This window comes from Microcebus murinus, chromosome 8, assembly GCF_040939455.1.
Source record: "Microcebus murinus isolate Inina chromosome 8, M.murinus_Inina_mat1.0, whole genome shotgun sequence".
Classification (NCBI taxonomy): domain Eukaryota; kingdom Metazoa; phylum Chordata; class Mammalia; order Primates; family Cheirogaleidae; genus Microcebus; species Microcebus murinus.
Window position 1 is genome coordinate 102,946,967 of NC_134111.1, and position 16,485 is coordinate 102,963,451.

Genomic DNA, 16,485 nt, shown 5'->3' on the forward strand with positions numbered 1-16,485 from the left:
TATCAGGTCTGAGAAGAACTGGCTGCAGGGAGTGCTTGGCCGGGCAGGGCCCTGTGCCGGGAGGGTCTTGGTTGGGGGGCCCCGGGGAGCCTGGCCGAGCAGCAGCAGCAGATGCAGGAGGTTCCTGGAGGAGCAGTAACCCCTCGCCCAGCTGTGGTGGGAGGAGGATGGGGTCTCGCTGCTTTCCGGCTCAGGGCGCTGGTCCACTTGTGTATTCTTGGGGACCAGAATCCCCACTCGGATGGAGGGAGAGGCCTGGAAACAAAACCTGCAGGACTCCTTCCTCTAGAGTCATTGCACTGTTACCAGAGTTTTGTAACAGTTACAGGTGCATTTCCCAGAGCCCCAGGGGAAGATGGAAGATGGCAATTAGGACAATAATGTGCAGCATCCACAAAAGAAATATCAAAGGTGAGACTACAGCTCGGATCTGTCACCTCACCTGTGTCATTACTGCCCATGAGCTAAGGAAGGTTTTCACATTTTTAAAAAGGGTTGTAAAAATGAATAAATACAAAGAAAAATGCTGCCCACAAAGCCTAAAATATTTGGCCTTTAGCAGAACAGTTTGCTGACTCCTAGTCTACAGTATGGAAAACAACATGGAGTAGTAAAATTGCACAGGATTTCTTGGTTTCTCTGTATGCTCTAACAGCAATACCCTGTTCTAGTTTCTTGAGAGAAACACCTTATTTATAGTCAGAGAACTGTATGTGAACAAACAGCTTGTAAGCCATCACTTTTACATATTTACTTCCCAGAATTGCAGATACAAAAATAGCGTTTATATAAAACCCATTATTTTTTAATATGAAGTTATTTTTACACGGGGAGCCCTGGTTTAGAACAGTAAAATCAGAGGGAGTAAAAGCCCATTCGCCCTCCTGTTGGCAGCTGAATAACTGGCCGGCCGGGGGCTCCTGGGGAGCGCTTGGCGGACTCGCTCTCCTGTCGTCTCCGTGGGTCTGCTGGGCGTGCGTCTCTGGCCGTGGTGGTGTCAGTTGTCAAGGAGGCCTTCTTTAAATACCCTTGATGAGAAGTTAGGCTCTTCTCCCAATCCTGCAATACTCTTTAGTTTACTTTTTTTTTTTTAATGCTTAAAATAAATGTGCAAAGTATTAAAAATAAACAAATAAGCATAGGTACCTTTTAGAACCAAATGTACAGGACTAAATATATTAAGTTTGCCATGCAAGCTATTTCAGAGACAGTGGGAGATGCTGAAATATTCAAGTACAACCACAGTGGTAGGTGCTGGAAGATTTTCAATCAGCAGTTTATTTATTTGGTCGTAAGTTAGATGTTATTGGGTGGGGCCCATCGTTTTGTGGTAACTGAAAACCAGCTCACCCTGTTGCTAACTATTCGTTGACTGGTGGTTCAGATGAACAAGATTTTCTTGGCCCAGTGTACGGTGGGACTAGGGAGAAGCTAGCCCTGGGCCTCATGGCATAGTTGAAGACAAAGAGCCCACGTGGGAATCCGCTTGCTAAATATTAATACTGATAAGAACTAAACTGTTTGATTGGTTGACTATAGAGCAGATATATTCCCTTTATTATTTTATCACTTATCTCTGGAAACTCCAGTCTGAGGTTAGAAACATGCCATGCACTTGGATAAACACTGAGACTCCATTAGTAGAGACTGTCAGTAATAGAGACTGCCTCCCATTTGGGAAGCACTTGTCCAGGCTTTCATAGGCTGTCTTGTCTTGGGGTGGGAGGAGAAGGAGGATCCTGGATCATCCAGAAAGCATAGAATTATGACTTTAAGTACTAGAGAAAGGCCCGGTTTTACTGTGGGAATTTGAGTGAAAGACACCCATCTTTCATTATCTGGTCGTTGCAGTCTTGGTTCTTCTCGTTCATTGAATTGGTGTTTTGAAACTCTCCTGTTATGTGTGAGTTTGCATTTGGAAGTGATAAAGTTGACCTTACAACATGGCGATCGTTAGATTTTTTTTTTTTATGAGCCTCTTGAAGCTGGCTGACAGCTGACATGGATTAGCACATTTTCACCTAAGGAAACTGAGGCACCAGAGGCCACGAGAGCTACTCAGGGTCACCCAGCCCAGAGGTGTGGGCCCGAGGTTGGCCTTGGAGGGCAGCTCTGAGCCTGTTCCTCCCCACTGCCGCCCAAGAGGACCACCACTTAATCTGTGGGCCAGCACATGGGCCGAAGGGGCTCAGAAGGACCTCTGCTTGCCCGTGGGCTGGGGCTGGACTCAGGCACTGGGCCGTGCAAGGCTCCAGAACAGCTGCCGAGTTATGGAGAGAGTGTGAGTCCTGTGGCGTGTAGCATGGGGGCTCTTTGGGAGTCTGGGGCTTCCTTCCATCAGCGGACTTGCCGGAATTTCGCAGTGGGTGAAGCTGGGGCACCCGAGATAGCCAGGGGCTCCCAAGGAGGCCTGCTGGGAGCAGAGGTGGGACCCTGTGGCAGGCAGCAGGCCTGGGCTTAGCAGCCCAAGGAGGTGAGCGGTCTTTCTCAGGCAGGTTTCTCTTTCCAGAGGGCATTCCCTTGTTTTCAGGCCCTCACTCTCAAAGTGAAGTCCGTGCAACTTCACCAGAAAAACAAATGCTTTGGGCTCTGTGCACGCTTCCTTCTAAGGGTTGGCGCTGATGCAGGGCATATTATATTCTTTGCAGTGCAGTCATGTGCCACTTAACAACGGGGACACATTCTGAGAAATGAGTTGTTAAGCAGTTCCGTCCTCGTACGAACATCATAGAATGTACTTACAGGACCCTGGACAGCGCAGCCTGCTCCACACCTTCGCCGCACACCTGTACAGCGCGTTACTGTACTGAATGTTGCAGGCAGTTGTGACAGTGGGAAGTGTTGTGTGTCTGACACATCTGTACGTAGAAGGAGGGCAGTAAAAATACAGTATTGCAATCTTATGCAGCCACCGTCATCTGTGCTACCATTGATGAAACGACAGGAGGAGGCACGTGACTGTATCTGAGATTCTGCAGCTGCTAATAGAGAATGTTTTGTTCAGATAACGGTATTTTATAGTGATTTTAGATAGTGTTTTTTATAGGGGGAAAACCTCATAAAATTTAGTGAAAGTGAATTTGTTTTTGCTGACAGTCGAATGTCTTTGGATATTGATGTGAATATTGGCCCACGAGAACCAGCCTAAACCACTTAACCGGAGTTTTTATTTTAGTTTTAAAAAAAAGACATTATTTGGAGGAGAGAGCTCTTCATGCATTTTATGTGTTAAACTGCTAATTGATGTTTTCCTCAAAGTTCTTGGAAGATAAAAAGAAATGGGATTTAACTGTTTTTTCTAGTTTCTTTTGTTTGAGCAGCAATGTCATATATTTCAAAAATACTTTAAGTCAATCTCTAGTACCTAATGATATTTCATATAAAACTTTTATAGGTTCTGACTTACACATTTCTGACTCATTGCTTATAGAAGATGACAATGAAGGTACTTTTATGAACACAAAATAGGACCTTAGGGTTCCCCAAGTTTCTGTTTTATATCTGCTTTTATACCTAGTTAATTTCTATTTTGTTTACTTGGTATCAAGAATGCCTGAGCTTACTCAAGTGAGTCCTCCCCAACGTATCAGCCTAGTTGCAGTTTCCAGGTACTCTTCAGTTAAAGTAACAGGAGTAGTGGGACTTCAGATATCCCACGTTGAATCAGTAAAAGCAACCACTCCTGTTCCTGAGAAGTTTTTGAACAGAAGGGTTCTAAAATCCTGGTAAGCATTAAATCCACGGTAACATACTCCAAAGAGTCAGCTGGTTAGCAGTTTAGTCAGCTGCTCACCTGACTGTGTCAGGTCACACGGAGAAGCTGAGTTGTCACGCATGGAAAGTGGGGTGCCTCCCATAGCAGCGTGCTTGTCTGCGTGATTTTCGGGTGCAAACAAGGGCAGGATGAGGTGTGGTTAAAAGGCCAAGTTTAAAGCTGCAGCCTTCCCAACAGTCCAGCCTAAGCCACGGCAGGTGGGTTCTGTTTGCACAAGAGTTTCCCTGACACAGCCATGTCCACCTGTTCTTGGTTTCTCATTTAGTGCGTAAGATACTTGTGAGTACGGGGTGGTTTCTGTTATAATTTCAAAAACAACTATACAAAATTTAAAAATATTTAAAGCAGCCATTTTTTAAATTTCCTGGAGGAGTGTTCCTTGGAGCACGCGTGGACGCCTGCCCCAGACCCGGGCAGCTAAGAGGAAGCCCCACCTGGGCCGGCAGGTGCGGGTCTCACCAGGCCTCGGTTTTCCTGTTGGGTGTATCACACGCCTTTCGACCTGAAGGTTCAGATCTTCATGCATCTCGGGAACAGTCGTTTTTGTCTTTTATCTTTGAATCGTCTTTTGTTCTTTTGTTGAGAGATACCCTTTATCCTTTTGTTTAGGTCCGCTGTCTGGCAATGAACTTCCCTCTTAGAAACTCCCTCTTTCCTGTTTTTGACTGTGCCCGCGTCAGGCCTTTCCTCTGTGTCAGAGACTCGAGGGCAGCCTTGCCGCTCCTCCTCACTGTTTCTGATTTCATTCGTTCGTTCCCCAGTGTTGGGTCCTCAGTTTCGGAGGTTTCCTCTTCATCCCATGTGGTTCCAGACTCTCATCCGGATGTCTTCTCGCATCCATTGCCTGTTCTCCGTTGAGTGGCATCAGAGTGCTTTTGGGGATTTCCTTCTGCTCTTTGGGTTCTGTCTTCTTCTCCATCAGCTCCTTGCCTCTTGTCTGTCCCCTTTGACGCCCCCTCTTCCCCTGGTCCCCTTTCCCCTCCTGTGGCAGCTTCGCATGATGTCCTTACTGTTTCTCTCCAGCTTTCTCCGCTTGGATGTCTCTTCCCAGATGTTCTCTGCTGAGACTGGTGCTGGCCGCCGGGAAGGTTCCTCACTGGCCCTGAGTCAGATCTGGGCTGGAGAGGACTCCCCACATCTTCTTATGGCAGGAGAAAGTGGGGTGGCGGAGGTGCCCATCGTCTGGGCGCCCTGGAGCTTCAGGGCCAGGCCGTTTGCATTTGCTGCACTTTGACCCCCGACCCCTGACCCCCGGTTTCGTCAGCCATAGGGAGCACTTGGGCTTCTGCTGGGCCTCGCCACCCGCATTGCAGGACCGGGAGCATGATGTCCACCCCTGGGGAGTCCAGCGTCTAGTGAGTGTGTCGCGCCCCTCTGGTCCCTCTGTTGTCTGAGGCATTGGCTCCAAACCAAGGTGGTCCGCTCTTGATTAGGGACCACTGACCGAATGAATGTGTGTCACCCATCCTGGAGGGTGGGGTGCACGTGTTATTATTCCCCTTGGGGCGCCAGCTGCAGGGGGCCACTTTTCCAGCTTACCCAGAGAGCCTTCCCTGGCTGCTCACTCCCAAGGCTTCATACTTTCCACTTCCTGGTCAGGAGAAGTGGGCCGTGTTTTCGCCTTCTGTTTCTTCCCTGCACGCTTTGGGGTGACTCGATCGGGAAGCTGTGGGCTCAGCGTGGGGGTGGCATGAGCTCCCGTCTTCCCTTCTATTCCTCAGGGGCGGCGTTTTCTAGGTTGATTGTGTGAAGCCATGCCCCTTTTTCTGTTGGAAGATGAGTTTTCTTGCTTCTGGATTTTATTTTTCCTGCCCCTCATTTTACTAGGAATAGAGGGAAGGAAATTCAATTATAGTGAAGGTAGCATCTGCCGTCTTAACCTGGAACTTTGACTTTTTCTTTCCCATCTTCCTTTTTTGACTTACTTGGGTCTGGGTTAAATGAAGGAAGCCAGGGGAGACCATGGCCTGCCCAAGGGAATAGCGACTTAAACGTTGTTTCACCTCAAGTCAGAACCGGGGAGTGTTTCGCCCAGAGATAGTTAGCAGTTTCCATGTGTTAGATCCTTACTCACCATTAGAATGTTTTTTAGAGTAGTTACATTTTATTTCACAATGTAAGTTTAAAAAAAAAACAACTGGCAAAGGAAATGAAATCTGATTCAGTTAAATTCTGTAAACTAATATGTTACCAATAAAACCTTTTTCCCAGTGTAAAAATAATATGTGGTCCAAAATTCCTTTTAAATGTCACAATACAAAACTTTTCCAAAACCCCAATGTTAATAAGTTACTGGTTTCAGTATTTTTTGCCAAAGTCTAAAAGGCTAAATTAATTTTTTAAAAAAATTTCTGGCACATTGATGATTACTTTAAAAAAAATTTTTTTTTCTCTTAGGGAGAAATAAGGTTCATAGTCCTTTTCACTATATCCCTCTCCTTAACACTTTGTAAAAATAATTAGGAAGCCGTAAAGTTTGCAGAGGTTCTTCCGGTTTTGTCACGGCACCATGTACGAAAGAAGAAAGGTTTAGGTGAATTTTGAAAATGTTTTCATGGAAGAGAATCTAACCCATGACCCGAGGAGACCCCCACCTGCCATTTAGTCTCTCTCCTCTGTCTCTCTCCCTGCCAGCCTGAACCCACAGCGCTGCACCCCTACAAGGCCCGGCCGGCCTGCACCCGCCCAGGGACGCCCAGCTGCACTGCCTCTGGGTCAGGCGCAAAAATAACGCCCCTCCGCTTTCCAATGGAGAAGGGAAATTGTGTGCTCTACAAACGCAGTTTAAAACCCAAGGATGATTGTCATCCTTTGCTTGTGCACAAAAAAGCAAAGAGAAAAATCCACAGTAAAAAAAAAGAAAGTTCTAGGCAGGTGTCTTTCTTTTTGAGCACAGTGATGCTCTTTGGAGCTGAAGATAGGGGCAGCCATTCCCCAGCTGCGGGTGGAATAAGGACAGGACCAGCCCTGGGCATCCTCCGCGTCGGCCATGTGGACGCTGGACGATGACTCACTGCGGCTGCTTGCTGGCCGGGCGTCTCGGTCCGCGTCCGAACTTCTTTTCCTCCTGACAGCGACGTTTGCATCATCACAAGGTGTGTGGTGAGGGGTGACAGCGATGATATGGGAAGGAGAGTGACACTTTGTAAACTAAAGTGTCATAAGCCATGCCATCATCGCCATCGCTGTTGCCTGGGCAACTGTTAATGATACGTTGATAGCTTTCAGTCCAATTAGCCAACATGACAGAAACAGGAATGTCAAACATCTGTTGCAGTGTTTACTCCCCGAAGAGCTCTTTTTTTTTGGAACAGGAGAATGCGGTTTGCTCTTTTTCCCCCCCTACTACAACAGAAATGACAGCGTAGATGAGTCACTGTCTGTCTCTGTGTAGACAGCACTTGTATTCTGGAGGGCTCCACTGCAGCTCCCACCTTGCTTGAGGCGCAGGGCGTGAAGGGATCCAGTTGGGTTGCTTCTCCAGCGTCCCAAATCTGACGCTGGTTCCCCCAGCATGAGGCCAGGACTCAGAACGGCAGCCTTGAAATTGGCTATGGGTGGACTGTGAAGGACACCCTTAGGACTTTAAGAAAGATACTTTAAAAGCAGAAGAGCACGACTCAATCCTTTTTTTCCTGGTGTGCTGTGGGTGCTCAGGGAGCACAGCCACTTCAGCGTCGTGGCGGGCGTGTTCGGTACCACCTCTCACACGCCTTTCTCTCTGCAGTGCTGGCTTTAGAGACACATTAGGACCTTGACTTACTCAAAGATGCAAGCTCAAGGGCAACCAAAGGCAACCAGGGCAGTTTTCAGGTTTTCCAGGAACGCTGAAAGCTTGCCTTTCAGGTAAACCAGACACCTAATAAATTGCACTTGAGGTTGAGTTCAATTAAGAAGTCTGCACCGCTCTGTGCTGAAGTAGCTCAAACGAGAGGAAAGCCCCTAATTCTGCTGTGCAGTGGAATCCAATTCGGAAAGTCCAGCCCAGAGAGGGTGCTTAGTTCTGTTCTGCACGGACCTCTGCCTGCACGCAGGATGCTCAGCGTGGAGCTGTTGGTCGCTGGTGGCCTCCCTGCGTCCTGGGGAAGCACAGGTTTCAGTTTCCCCGTTCCTGGTACCACCTCAGGGTGGGGCAGCCGCGGCCCGTCTGTCGGGTTCTCCGGGCGGAAGGCCAGCTGTACGGGGGCGGGGGGCTCTGCATCTCCAGGGACAGCCTGCCCAGCTCGCCTAACACCTACACACAGGTGTGCCGAGCCAGGTGCGTGTCTATGCCTCCGACGCAGAGGTCAGGTTTGGGGAGACTGACCACCCCTTTGGAAAATAAAATTATCCCTGATGTGATTTAATGTTAAGTCATGATGATTGGCAGCAGAGGAGGGTGAACGTCACCCCTGGGACAGGTTGACAGTGCGGGCCGTAGGCAGGGCTGTGCATCAGGTGCTGGGAACACATAGTTGGGGAAAATAGACCAGGAGGGTGAGTGGCAGTGGGATATATAAAATAGGCATTTAAAAATCTAATTTAAAAATGAAATTGGATGTGGAGCGTGGTGGTGTCCTGTCAAATTTTAGTGGGGAAATGTGGTTTTAGAATTGGGAGAGGCCTTTTCTCTGGAAGAAGGAAACACCCCTCCTTTCAGAGGTGATGAAGGTTAGGTCTGGGGTCCTTTGCTCGGGGTCACAAAGCCAGAGACCAGAGGAGAGAGTGAGTGAGGAGAGCTTGGTGCCTTCCCAGGAAACCTGTCCTGACTTCAGTGCTGCGATTCCACCACCCAGAAATACCACTTGTGTAGAGGATTCCGCAAAAACATGTCGGAGGAAACGGACGTGTCAAATTCATCCAACTCGTGCTTGCCCGGCTCCCGTAAGACGGGTGGGGGTGCAGAGAGGCGTGGGAAGAGGAAGAGAGCCACCCTACATGGGGTCACTGTCATTCCAGGAGAGCCAGGTGGGGACGCCCACCAGGTTCCTGCCCCCCAGAGAGGCGGGGCAGCCGAGGATTCCCCAGCTGTGCAGGGAACTGGGGTGGCCCCAGGGCCAGGCTCCACGCCTCCCCTCTCCATTTGGAGGTGACCCAGTCTAGCGATGGAGGGTTGGGGCCTGGGACCGGCACAGCCTCATCGAGGTGGAGCCCAGAGTCCCTCAGGCAGGGATGGGGCCTCCACCTGTACCTGTGTTTGGGGAGCTGCTGGGAGGGCAGGGCAGGAGCGGGGGCTGCCGGAGACATGGTGTCTGGGGGTACAAGTGTGTGTGGGGGGCTCAGGACACCGGTCAGGGTGGCGTCTGGCTGTCGGGGGCCAGGGGGAGGGACCAAGCCTGGGAGCGAGTGCAGGACAGGCGGAAAACCTGCGCAGACACCTGCTGGAGAGATGTGGTTGGTTTCGCTGAGTACAAGCAGGAGGGAGAGAAAAAGGAAGAATATGAGAATGTTCTGGAAGTCAGATAGTGGGGGTGGGGGCTGGGCTGGGGGCGGGGACTGCTATGATCTGAGCTTGCTGTGTCCTCTGTGTGCCAGGCAGGGTTCTGAGCGCCCTTTCTGTGTTAACTCATTGAACAAAGCTGGATGTGTTCTCCCCGTTTCCCAGGCGGGGAAACAGAGGCCCACGTAGTCCAGTGGCTTGGCAGAGGCCACCCAGCTGGGAAGGGCTTGGCAGGGCTTCACACCTGTGCGCTGATGCCCGTGCAGGGCTGTGCTCACTGGGTTGCTTATGAGAGTGAAGAAAGGATGAAGCCCCCACCTCCCCCAGCCACCTGCTGTCCTCGTCCTCCAGGCTGGTCCCTCGCCCCGGCCCCCACCCTCCAGCCTCACCCAGCCCAGCCACTCAGCCCAGTCACTGCCCCCCACCCAGTGCCTCCTTTTCTGACTGCTGCTTTGCCAGACATCTGCCCCAGCGAAGCATCTCCAGATGGGCCTTCCAGGTGGAACTCACTCCTGCGTGCCCCATCCCTCTTTTCCTGGGAGTATCGAAACTTCTGCCTCCCCTGTGGGACTTTGCAGATGGCAGGAGCCCATGTTCCTGCATACAGCAGGCGCTCACTAAGGGAGTGAATGTGTACACAGAGCCGTGGGCCTGGCTCGGGCATCTGGGTGGGTAGTGGAGTCTCCATGAGAGGTCAGGATGGCCAGAGTCTGGGACGGAGATGAGGTCACTGTTCGCGGGATGTCCGGGGGTCCCCCGCCCCAGTGGTGTTGGTGACCAGATGTAGGGGCTGGCCGCAGCAGCGCTGACTGGGAGCCGAGGGCCTGCGCGGCTGGGTGGAGGCCGTTCCCCAGGCAGCTGCGCCGTGGCCGTCACCTGACTCAGGTTCCCCTCAGAGGTAGAACTCTCAGACCGAGAATGGTCGGAAACATTTTTAGACCTTTGCACAAATTCCTGTGGCTTTCTCCTTGCTCCTGGCAGGTGTGACTAAGCACACCTCTGGGAACAAAGTGTGAAGGGAAAGATTTTCCCCCAAAATAAAGAGAAAATGAAGATTTCCTTTTCAAATGCCACTTTTCCTAAAAGGTTGAATTCAGTCCATCTCAGCAAGAAAGAGCAGGTTTCCAGCATCTCTTTTTTTTAGAAGAGCTTTTAGCAAAGGATGACAATGTCAGTTACTGTCCTAACTTTTGCACATTTTCCTGTTTCGAGCAGGCTCGTTAAATATTAAGTGCGTCTTGGATAGAAGCGCATGTTCTGAGCAGCACTAGAAACCCCTGCTGGCGTGGCTCCCGTGGGCACCTTTCGGGGTGCCATGTCTGCTCCTCCCCCCGTCCCACTCACTCGGGGGACACAGCTGGGAGAGGCCGCACAGCCGTGGGCTCACACCACTCATTCAGACGGAGCTGGGCCAACGCCAGGGGACGACTGTCCGGTGGCCATCACACCCCAGGGGCACGTCTGCTGCCTGTCACACGCTTCCCAGCTTATTTCATAGTCGCGGTGGCTCTGCTGGAGGACGGGGGTGTCCTCGCCTTTTACCCGAGAGGGGTCTGCGATTCAGGATCCTTAAGTCATTTCCTGGTCCGGCGTGTCTGGGCCCGGCGGCCCGGCCGGTGGACCCACCTAACTGTTGTCTGTGGGCTCTGCCCTCTGTTTTCGTTGATGGGGACGCCAGAATGTGAGTGTACCTGCAGCATTGGAAGGTTTTCTGTTTTTGTCACCGAGCGAGCGGAACTCCGGCCACAGCAGGTGCGGTAGCCCGTGCCGTGGGCGTAGGCGTGGCGCGTGCGTGTGCGGGAGAGCGCGGAGAGAGGGCAGTGTCCCAGCCAGCCCTCTCTGCCCGCGGAGGGCAGCGCCCGTCTGCTGGGCCAAGGGCTCGTCTTCAGGTTGGGAAATGGTGGGCCGAGCACTCGAGTTTCTCTTTCGTGGCCACTGACGTGGCCCAGACCCAGGATGCCAGGACGGGAGGTTCGCGTCGCAGGGCAGGGGGTCAGACGTGGCCCTGGGTGGCGGGTGGCAGAACGGCAGGCATTGTCCTTCGCAGCCCAGTTATCTGGGGTCTGGGCGGGGTTTCTGGAAGGCGTTTGCATAGAGCAGCTGAAAACCAGGGCAGGAACTCTACGCGTTCTTCTCTCAAAACTAAGAATTGAGCGTCACGTGAGGGTCGGATTCCCGACGGGTGGTTTGTCTTTGGAGGTGGCAGAGGACGACCCCAGCGCAGAATCTTGCTCGCTGTGCAGGAAGGAGAGGGTCTGGCGGTCCCACCCGGGGTGCCGTGGGCGGCTGGGTGTCCTTGCACCCCTTGCGTGCCCGCCCGCCCGCCTGTCTCTCTGCCCCCCGTGCCAGCAGGGTCCCGGTGGTCCCGCTAACCCCGTGTGGTCTCTAACGCCCCTTGTCAGCCGCTGCCCTGCTCTGTGTCGCCCTGTGCCGCGATCCCATCCAGTAGTTTCTGTGTAACCCGTGTGTAGTAGTGAGCATCCTCCCTGCCCGTGACCTGTGACTGCAGAAACGCCATCCTCATGATGTTCTGTGTTTCCCTTCCAAGAACTGGGTTTCTCTTGAGGAGAATACAGGTCTCAGCCCTTTAATTTGCCAAGCGGTTGCAGACGAGGGCCCTGTGGAAGCCTGGACGGTTCGTTCCGGCTCCGTGAACCCGACGAGAGAATGACGAGTCTCGGTGTTCTCTGTTTCCCAGCGAGTGAGAATCCCTGAATTCGCACGTAAAAGCCAGCACTCGCAGATCCCTCCCCTCCTGGCCGTGAGCGCCCGGCGCTGCGCGGGAGGGAGGCGGTGCCTTCTAACTGGAAGTGAACACGGTGCCTGAACACGGTTATTTAAATCTGAGTCCAGTTCTTTTAAAATGCGGTGGTTGCTGCAGACGTGGAAATCCACTGCTAAATACGCACAGCTAGCTCCCTCCAGGGCGACGGCCCAGGGTGTATTTTTCCACAAGCGAAGCCCACGTCTGTTTGCCCTTCTTCACGCTCTGTGTTCCTTTTGTAACGAGGTTCTTTCTGTGTGTGGCAGGTGGCAGGTTCAAGAAAGAGATTGTGGTGGATGGACAGAGCTATCTGCTGCTGATTAGAGATGAAGGGGGCCCCCCGGAGGCGCAGGTGGGTATTACGTGGACGCTGGTAGCTGGCTCTTTTTTTTTTTTTTTGCCTTTGTTTTTCTTTTTAAGGTTCTGATTGAACAAGTGGCTCTAGAAATCATTGAAGCGCTTTCCAAACAAAAGGGGAAATCCCATAAAAGCGCTTTCTATAACTGCAGTTTTTCTCATCTCTAAGAAACAAATTCTATTGGTTTTTTTTTCAGACTAAATCCTAGAGAGAAGTTGGGTCTATGCAGCTGACTTTTTTATTTTTTACTTTTTTGTGTGTTTTTAAGAAGAAAGGAAGAGCAGGCTCTGCCCTGATTTGTCGACCCAGTTTTTGTTGGTTTTTTGGTCTTTTCCTTTAAGTAGTTTGCTCCCTAGAGCACCTCGGAAGTGTGCCGGGTGGAATTTGGGGTGACGGCAGTGGGCGCCTACGTGCCACTGTGGCCACCTGGGCCCAAGGAAGTCTCCGCTGCAAACTGTGCGGCCCGCTGCCATTTCTTTGGGAATTCCTTGAACAGTGGGCATGCTGGAAATAAAAAAAGCACAAGTGTGGAAAACCTCTTTCTTTGGTTTGCTTAATGCAAACCAAATAGTAAGCATTTCCCTGGCATTCTTTCTCGAACTTACCTTTTTGTGGAAGCAAAGCGTAGGATTATAAGACGGTGAAAGTAAAAGGCACTGCATATAGGGACTGTTACGTACCTAGTACTCCTCACAGTGGAGGACTGCAAGCCCTTCAGAGAATGTCATGGATTTGCCACGTTCCGCTGAATCTAAAACACCACTGCTTGTAAGATGTACCGGCATTTAAATGAAAAATGCTGCCAGCTATACTGTGAGGCATCAAAGTTAAGGTGTGTTCTGATTTCCAAGATGTTAAAGTGTGAAAAAAAATTTTTTTTTCTTAGCATTGACCATGCCATATACTTCGTCATGATAAGGAAAGATCTCGAAGACACATTAAAAGGGGAAAAGGTTGTTTACAAAGAAGTTCGAGCCCAGGAAATGCATCTTTTATAGAGCCCGAGATGCTGAGAATATGTCATGTCATTTGATAAAAATAACATTTTCCTACCTTTTCACCCACTGGGGGTGGAGCCAGGACCCCCAGGATCCCACCCGGCCCCTGGCTGGGAGAAGGCGTCTACTCCCTCTCCCAGGTGATCACCTTGTTCTTGCAGAAGCTTGCTTGTTTTTAAAGCGCAGATTTCTATTAAATACTTCGGGGAGTATCAAGATGAAGCTTTTCGAAGCTATGGACGGGATTCCTTTCTTTCCATTATTACAGATCATTTAATACGGTCTACCTAAAGACACTGACTTCACAAAAGACGTCGCAGGGCTTGCGGCTACCACTGTCATTTTAGGGTGGTGTAAAACTCTGCCAATTAGCTGGCAGTTTTCTTTCTTTCAAAGCTTTAGTTTTCTAAGGAAAAGGAAGCCATGGGAGGGGGGCGTTATCTGTTGATGCCACCACCCACGAGGTGCTGGGGAGGTCACCTGCACCCTCAGGAGAATGGCTGTGCTCCGAGCATCCTCTCTGTAGGGTCAGATGTACCCCAGCTTCCGTCTTGGGAGTTGAGTTCTGGCCCCGGGACAGGACAGCCGGTGCAGCTCTGATTGCCCCGTTCTTGGAAGAGACGTTCTTGGAAGAGACGGGCAAACATCCCTCCAGGCAGAGAAGAGGAAAAGGAGAGACTGCTGTGGCCCGGGCGCTGTGCTCCCTGGAGGAGCCCTCGGGTTCCTAGGTCTGCCCCAGGCTTCTCCTTCCTGAGCTCTCTTCCTCACTTAGTTTTATATTTATCATTCGAACTTCAGGTTTTTTAAAAGTTTTATCATGTAAATGTTTTACGTATAACCGACTACCATTTTCAGTTACATGTGGAAGTCAGAGTTTAACCCATAAATAATTTGCCCGCATGTATTCATGATACCTTGGACATAAAAACTTATCTAGGAACTGCGGAACTGCAGCTGCTTTTAGAGGAAGCAAACGGATACGTGTTTTTTTCCACTTCCACTTGGAAAGAGAAGGGTCTTGGTGCCACACGGATCTGATCTCGAGTCCGCCGTGCCGGTTGTAGGGAGAGCGCGGGAAGCTGCTCACCTGCAAGGAGCTTCCGTTCGCTGAGCTCTGGCTCTGCAAGGCGGTTTTCAGTGCTGTTAATAATCAGTTCACACACGCCTGACCGCGTGGGTCCTTGTCAGGAAGGATTTGGTGTGGGGTTATGCTGGGCACGTGCAAAATAAGAGCAGAATAGCAAGAGCCAGGCTGCTGTGAGGTTTCCCCCCTAATTTTTGTTCATCTCCCTAAGAATAAGCAGGCTTCCCTGGCAGGGCGCTGCAGGAGTCTGTGTCCCATTGGCGACACACTCCTACAGCGTTGGGCCGGCAGCCGGGGTGGGGCGGGAAGGATGGTGGGGGGTCCCTGTGCTGGCTGGGGGGCCCAGCAGGGTTCCCGGAGTGTCTGCAGAGGAGGCTGCATGTAAAACAGAAGGCTTCTGGGGGTTGAGAGGCTGTGCTGGGAGGGGAGTTGGCCTTCTCTCTGCAGGACTGTGGGCACCGGTGTCAGGGCAGCTGCCGTACGTTCCGGGGACATAAAGACAGTAGCCCGGTGGGGCAGCATGAGGGCCGGTTCCCGAGGGCGACACGGAGGCCCTCGGGGCCCAGGAGGAGGGTCAGTGATGCCGCAGTTCGTAATAACCGAGGTCAAAGGTCAGCATCGGGCGGGTCCACCCGGGCCACGCCGGCTGCGCTGCTCTCGGGGTGGTCCGGGCCCTTCCCGCCGTCTCCGCCAGCCTCACTCGTCTCTGCCCTCTCCTCCCTGCAGTTCGCCATGTGGGTGGACGCCGTGGTGTTCGTCTTCAGCTTGGAGGACGAGATAAGCTTCCAGACCGTCTACCACTACTACAGCCGGATGGCCAGCTACCGGAACACGAGCGAGGTCCCGCTCGTGCTGGTGGGGACGCAGGGTGAGTGGCGACCGCACGCGGGTCCCTCCCGAAGGGCTCGGATGGCTGGGCAGTCACCGCACTCTCGGTCTGGGTTTTTGGCAGGGAGGGATTTAAGAAGGGTTCAAGGAAGGAATAATCGCCTGCCGAAGCCTCCCTTTCTACCACGAGAATTTATGAGACTGAAATTAACTGTCACGTTTCCTGACTCGATTCTGAAACCACTCGACAACCTGAAAATACACACCCCCCCCAGTACTTTAGAAAAATAAGATCTGTTTTCTCTTGTTTTCTCATCTACATTTTGATATTTTTAATTCTCTGTTGTATAAAATAATGTGTAAGCAGTCGGAAAGCTTATTTTAACTATTGGTGCATCTTTTAAAATAGTGTTGATTTCTGACATACAGCCGAGTTTCCTTGTGTTGTGTTCTGTTCTACTTGTCAGTGTCCTGTGATCTGTATCTTATTTTTAATCTAGCAGGTCCCTTGGGATAGAATAACACTGGGCACGTTTCTTGTTTTCTTCTAGGTCACTTAAAACTTCTTCTTAATAAAGTGACCATCACATGGGATCAGAGACAGCACCCTTGTTCTTGGTCACGCAGTCAATTTTATCTGGGTGTACCATTGGGGTCTCACTAAGATCTCCCAGGGAATGTTTTTAAAAATGTTTTTAAAAATCAGGTGAAGCTTAACTTTAAAACTGTTTTGTCAGAAATATGGATAACTTCAATAAGCATGTCAAGAAAAATTGTATTATCTCTTTTTTTTTTTTTTTTTTTTGTTTTAGTTACTGCTAGTAACTCCTCTTGCTAGTTCCTTCAGAATTAGCATATCTAGTATGCCCTTCCCAATGTAAGCCTTTTCTCACTAAGAATTAGCTATGTGGGGCTGGGCGGGGCGGCTCACGCCTGTAATCCTAGCACTGTGGGAGGCCGGGGCAGGAGGATTGCTTAGGGCCAGGAGTTCCAGACCAGCCTGAGCAAGAGCAAGAGAACCCTGTCTACGAAAAAAGGAGAAAAACTAGCCAGGCACAGAGGAATTTGAGGTTGCAGTGAGCTACTATGATGCCACTGCACTTTAGCTGGGGTGACAGAGCGAGACTCTGGGGGTAGGGGTGACACAGGCATTGTACTAATCGATCAGAAGTGTAGTGAGCAAGAGACCAGGCTGGGCAGTTGGCTGCAGAAGCCCCAGTCGCGGAGGTGGGCGTGTATGTTGAGGGAAATAAAGTAGC

The 16,485-nt window shown here is 51.0% G+C and overlaps 1 protein-coding gene across 7 annotated transcripts in view; it reads left to right on the forward strand.

Annotated features, from left to right (window-relative positions):
- Positions 1–16,485, forward strand: part of AGAP1 (ArfGAP with GTPase domain, ankyrin repeat and PH domain 1) — a 535,764-nt gene that overhangs the window by 198,955 nt on the left and 320,324 nt on the right. For all 7 annotated transcript variants that reach the window (XM_020288104.2, XM_020288106.2, XM_020288109.2 and 4 more), the window contains 2 exons: positions 12,225–12,310; positions 15,125–15,266. In XM_020288104.2, the coding sequence (XP_020143693.1) occupies positions 12,225–12,310; positions 15,125–15,266 (228 nt within the window). The remainder of the gene's footprint in view (positions 1–12,224; positions 12,311–15,124; positions 15,267–16,485) is intronic.